General features: G+C 33.2%; 1 protein-coding gene across 11 annotated transcripts in view; it reads left to right on the forward strand.

The window, feature by feature from the left end:
* OXR1 (oxidation resistance 1) overlaps positions 1-5,402 on the forward strand; it is a 363,189-nt gene extending 357,787 nt beyond the window's left edge. For all 11 annotated transcript variants that reach the window (XM_042973624.1, XM_042973627.1, XM_042973626.1 and 8 more), the window contains 2 exons: positions 1,652-1,725; positions 3,619-5,402. In XM_042973624.1, coding sequence (XP_042829558.1) covers positions 1,652-1,725; positions 3,619-3,754 — 210 coding nt within the window. In that variant the 3' untranslated portion in view covers positions 3,755-5,402. The remainder of the gene's footprint in view (positions 1-1,651; positions 1,726-3,618) is intronic.
* Positions 5,403-6,299: the final 897 nt, after the last annotated feature.

Genomic DNA, 6,299 nt, shown 5'->3' on the forward strand with positions numbered 1-6,299 from the left:
GCCGTTGTGAAATTCTTAAAAACTTCTAAATGACTAAGTTTCATGGTGTATGTATTAAAAACTTAAAATATAATTTGATTTTAAATCAAAAGTGATTACATGACTTCTTTTTCATTATTATGGCTTGAGTAACTTAAATTGAATGCATTCCAATGCCAGTAAGGTCTAAAATGTAAAGATATACATGAATTTTAGTGAATATGTTGAGTGCTTAAAACATTGCATACAATTGTAGCATCTTAGGTCATTAAATAAAGTTCATGTCAAACCTTTCCTAACAGATGAAATTATAATCTTGAAAAAGGTAACCAACACAGCTGATTAAAAAAAAAAAAAGTGGTCTTTAGAAACATTTTTAATAATGAACAAAATAGAAAGGGTATGATTAACCCATGCTTCCATTCCGTCATACCAACCGATGCCTACAGCTACCTGGAAGCTTATAGTTGTTACAGATTTTTTTAAGGTTCACTTATGCTTGTTCTCAAATCTTTTTATGCTGTTTCTACCTGATAATAATAATATAATTAATTAGATGTTACAGAACTATGAAAAAGTGAATGTTAAAGTCAAAACTGTAATAAATAGTTAGGAAAAACTTGATAAAGGTGACATACTAGAAATTGCTGTTGTGTTAAGTTTAGGTAAAAGTCACATGAAAGTTTATTTATTAAAAAATATTTAAGAATATCGACATCTGGAAATTTTCCCCTCAGATTTCTTAAGTGTTTTTATGTTCTTACTGCTCTTAAAAAAAATTGAAACTAGAGAGGCAACTGGGAGGCTCAGTCTGTTAAGCATCTGACTCTTGATTTTGACTTAGGTCATAATCTCATGGTTCATGGAATCGAGCCCCACATCAGGCTCCACACTGACAGCATGGAGCCTGCTTGGGATTCTCTGTCTCCCCCTCTCTCTTCCCCTCCCTCACATGCTCTCTCTCAAAATAAATAAATAAAATTGAAACTAGAAATCATAAACATATGTAATGGGCTTATATAAGAGTGATGGTAGGCAAATCTGTATCCAAAAAAAAGACCTTGGCCTTGTATCATAGTATTATCAAATTAATGTACATTTGTTTTAATGTTTAAATAAAAGTTAATGGCATCTAAGGACGCCAGGGTGACTCAGTTGGTTAAGTGTCCCAACGCTTGATTTTGGCTCAGGTTGTGATCTCACAGTTAGATTCATGAGATTGAGCCTCAAGTCAGGCTCTGCACTGATAGCACAGAGCCTGCTTTGGATTCTTTCTCTTTGCTACTCCCCTGCCCATGCTTGCTTGCTGTCTCTCTCAAAATAAATTTTAAAAGAAGTTAATGGCATCTTAATCAGTTTTTCTTAACTGATTTTTCTACTTCAGCTTTTTTCGATAACCATCCGATTCTTGATGGACACATAGAAAAGAGAAGTATGTGTAAAGAGATAATATGATTTGAGGAATTAGAAATGAAGATTATGTGCTTTTAAATTTAGTCCTATGAACACTGAAGCCCAAAGCACTGGGCCCTTCTGCCCAATTTTCTGTTCTTGTTATTATTCTTCTTACTGTCAGTCTAGGCTTTGTTAATTATTTGGGGTTTAGGAGAACTAACTCTGTATAGTCACCATTTTCATCCACATATTTAAAGCTTTCTTTTTATTTACGTAGGTCTTTAAGTGGACAGGAGATAATATGTTTTTTATCAAAGGAGACATGGATTCACTAGCTTTTGGTGGTGGAGGGTAAGTCTTGTGAACATTTTACCATGAGATTTTTAAAGAAACTTTATTCATTTGTGTTATTTATCAAATCCATTATCTTTGGAACGTTTTGGGATTAGAGCATAGTCTGTATATTATGACTAAGAAAATATATTTACAAGAAGGTGCTTAAGTAGTATTTGAAGCTCTTGATAAAATATTTGTTTATTCAGTTTAAAATGCTGTTGAGTTGATTCCCTCCTTGGTATTTGAAAGTGAAATACCTTAGACTTTCTCAGATTAAAAAACGAAAACAAAAAAAACATGGTATGTTGTTTCTCCCAATGTATAAAAAAAGTTCCAAATGTTTTCTTCTACCCTGGGAGACTATTTGGATTAATACGTCAGAGAATAGTAGAAATTTGTTCTCCTACAAAAGATTTGTGAAATTCCTCCAGATTTTCAGGATTTGTTTTCTTACTCATTTTGTTTTTAACAGTATGAGTCAGTCAGTTATTTGATTTGATTCTTTTGCGTAGCAAGCACTGTGAGAACTTCTGTTTACTTATTCTGGGATCCCACCTTCATTCAGTCTTTACAGTGTTTTTGAAGGTCGCTTGCTCTTCCTCCAGGCCTAGACTTTTCGGATAGTGCTTAGTAGCAAACGCCAGCTCCTTCCTTTGGTATTTCTCTCTGTCCTTCAGGATCAGACATAAAGTATGCTAATTAATTCCCAAACATAAAGTACTATTTATTTGTTTTGCACAGCTGAGAATATATAATAATAATTTATTCAGGCTGCAGAATCTTGTTAGCCTATAAGAATATTCATTATCCTGAGTGGTTCAAATAAATTCTCTTACAACTTCTCTATAGATAGGTATTTGGAAGACAGGATTTCAGTGATTAAAAAATAACCATGGTTATCATAGCCTTCTCTGAAGGACATAACCAGGTAACTAAAAACCATGTTATTTTTAGTTGTTGCATCAACGTATGTTTATATGTTCCAGTTGCACTTTTTTTTTTTTTTTTTTGGTTGAGTGCAGGCAGTCATTCAGCCCCACCCCAAAGGGTAGTCTTAATGTGATTCAGTTAGCTCTCCAGGAAGGCCTTACAAGCAAATGGCTGATATTTTAAACCTGCTAAGGGTGCCTCCAATCTTTGAAAATAACATAATATCATTAGATTTTTGCTAGAACTTGATTTTGATTATTCCACATGATTACAACAAGCTAAAGTAAACACTGAGTCATTTGGTAACAAATTAAGACAAGTTTACACTCTTTAGAGAAGGAGAGTACAGGCTCAGAAACCTGGAGCTACAGGGACTTGGTACACCAGAATTTCAAACAGGAGCCCCAAAGAAATCTAAATCATGACATGGTGGACTTAAATGCAGGCTTTGGAGTTAGACTGACCTGATTTGGATTCTGGTTTCAACATATATCACCCATGGGACCTTGAGCAAACTCAAGTCTAAAGTTTCCTCAGCTGTGAATTGGAGACTGAACTCTCAACATTAACCACACATTTTATGTTAGATGATAGGGAGTATTCATGTTAAATATTTAACTTACGTCAAATACATTAAAACTATATAGCAAAGAGAAACGCATAGTACCAGGCAAAGAAAGAGAGGCACGTGTCTTAAAAAGCTGATTCTATGTGAAGTTAATTTTAGAGGATTCATTTTATTACTTGATCTGTATAGTAAGTGATTTTATAATAGGATGTGAACAAAACAAAATTGCCTTGTACCAGTGTGGAAAGGAGTATGAAAGTGTTTTAAGAAATTGATGGTCTTAGAGTTGTTGAATATTGAAACGTCTCATTTAAATTATTATTTTACAACCTCTGCAGTAATTATTGTATAACTTAGGGCATAAGTATTAAGAGATTATTGTTAAAACTATTTTCTTTTATATATTGCAGGGGAGAATTTGCCCTTTGGCTTGATGGAGATCTCTACCATGGAAGAAGCCATTCTTGTAAAACATTTGGGAATCATACACTTTCTAAGAAGGAAGATTTCTTTATCCAAGACATTGAAATCTGGGCTTTTGAATAAATGTAATGCTGTCTTAGCAGGATATTGGCCCAAACCTGACATGGACAAGCATTGTTTGGAAAGTTCAAGAAGCAATACAACGTAACATGTCACTCGTGCTTGAAAATTAATTGTATCACCATTTATTACATCTCTAATTTTGGAATTTATTTTTAAAATCATGTTTCTGTCCCAGGGTTTTTCAGGTTTAGACCATGATGTGGGTCCACACAGTATAACAGCTTGGGTTTTGTCAGAATTTTGGCAGCATTTTGATCATAGTGACCACCTCATCTACCATCCGTGTTATCTCAGTCTCCTAATAGGATGGTGCTTTTTTTGGACCTATTTTGGTTTATTGTTTTTAAAACTATGTTGATTGTTTTACTAGAGGAGTCTAATTGGAGCATTGAGAGAATGAAGATTAGATAATGCTGTGAGATATATCTGTGACATTGGCACAGGTGACTTTTGGACATGCTCAACTTAGTCATCCTTATGAAGGAAAAAAGAACACATGCCAAAATTATGCATATTCCATAAACCACTGAGTTCTAATTTTAATTCACACTACTACAGCATTCTCTTTATTAATTTTGCAGGTATTCTCAATTTCATTTTAATAAAAATGAAATTTGAGGAGAATTCTGATTGTGATAGACCACAATGCACATGATCTGCAGGTTTGGGCATATGCTTTCATGATTGAATTATCTGATGAAAAGTTATAAAATACAAAGGAGAATGAGAACTTGATGATTCTACTGGATTTAATATATCAAGCAAGAAAATATACTATTTGCATATTTGTAGCTTAGCAGGGCATTATAAGTACAAAAACTATGAAACAGATGCATATTCCTTCAACATATTGTGTCAGATATACTGTTTTATAGTTCCATTGTTTTAGCCTTGTTGCACACCACCTCCCAAAATATAGGTTCTTGTTCAAATGGAAAAAAAAGTGTGTTTTTCTGAGTGGTATATGTTATTAACTACCATTAGCATTTGCTGTTATAAAAGGGCAATGATTATAGTAGACAATATTGTAACTCAGTAGACTTGTTGAATATGCAAATTTACTGTCAAGTGACCTCAAAAAAAAAAAAAAAAAGAATATACTAGTAGTTCTTATCCTCTTTTGTAGGAAACCAATAATATGCCATTGTGGCGGTCATTCATCAGTTAATTTCAAAGCTTCATGTTATGCAAAAAAAAAAAAAATCCTGCTGTTATACATGTGACAGTGACCTTGTGCTGAAATTTCAGCTATTCCAGATAAACCTTGTATATTATCTTGTAAATTAATGTTTAAAGGTAGTTTTGTTCTTATAGAAAGTGTCGATTGCCAGGTTGCTTATAGCACTTTAAATTATTCTAAAAAGGAAATTATAAGCCAAATATGTTGGCTTTAGTAGTTTTAGTTGTATAGGACTTGAATATATTTAGATCTTTTGAAAGTTTAGATAATTATCTAAAGAAAGCATAATACTAATGGGAAAGAAAATCTGATCTATTTAATATGCTATCGCTGAATATGAATAGAAATGTGGGCATCATTTCCTTGTGTATGTAAAGCTCTCTCATAAGTTAGTAACAGTATATAGATTAAATGTTTACAGTATAGAGAATTGTAAATAAATATATCGTTTTCTCCCTTGGTCTTCCACAGCAGTATTATTGTCTTTGTGGAGTTGACTAATCATTTAAAAAAAGAAAATCCTGTATTGGATTTCAATTATAATAAGGTCATAGTGGTGTATACCAAATAAAATTAAATACATAAATACAAATTCGAGTTTGGATTTATTGAATAATCAAGTTGCTTTCATATCTAAGGAATCTTTGATTAAACATACTGCTGTGGTTCATGTGTAAAACCTGCTTCTAGCAGCTTGGGGTGGTGGTAGTGACAGTGGTAATGGTAATAGTGATAGAAGGATGCATTTAGTAGAGAGAACAGCATAGTTTAAAAAATGAAGAAGTGAGAGGGCACTTGACATGTGAAGAAGTGTAAGTCATTTGATATTTTTAAATTATGTTTTTCTCTTTTGGTGGGGAGTGCATAGCAAGGTAAGACTAATGCCCTAAAGAGTTCTGTTGTGTGCAACTCCAAGAATTTAGATTTTGTTTTTTTATCTCATAGGAGCAACTAAGAAAATATGAGTGGAGGAATGACACAATCAAGTTTACACTTTAGAAAGGTCTCTGAAAATTAGATTTGTAGAGAGAAAAACTAGAGACAAGGAGACCAATAAGCCTGTTACGAAGTCCAGAGAAAAAATGATGAGGCCTGAATAAGAATTATAGCAATGGCAATCAAGAAGGATGCATGGAAAAAAAAAAAAAAAAAAGGCGTGGATCTAGGAATTAGTTTAATATGATTTTGTCATTGTATGTCAGAAAGAGGTAAGGCTAGCTCTCAGGTATTTTACTTACAGCAACTGGGCATATCATCCATTGATAGGAGTGATGTACAAAGAAGAGAAAGAAGCAGCAGACAGGGAACTTAGATTGGTTATGAGAAATCAGAGAGCTGATGGGGAGTGTTAATATTTGGTTCTCA

Source organism: Panthera tigris, chromosome F2, assembly GCF_018350195.1.
Source record: "Panthera tigris isolate Pti1 chromosome F2, P.tigris_Pti1_mat1.1, whole genome shotgun sequence".
NCBI lineage: Eukaryota > Metazoa > Chordata > Mammalia > Carnivora > Felidae > Panthera > Panthera tigris.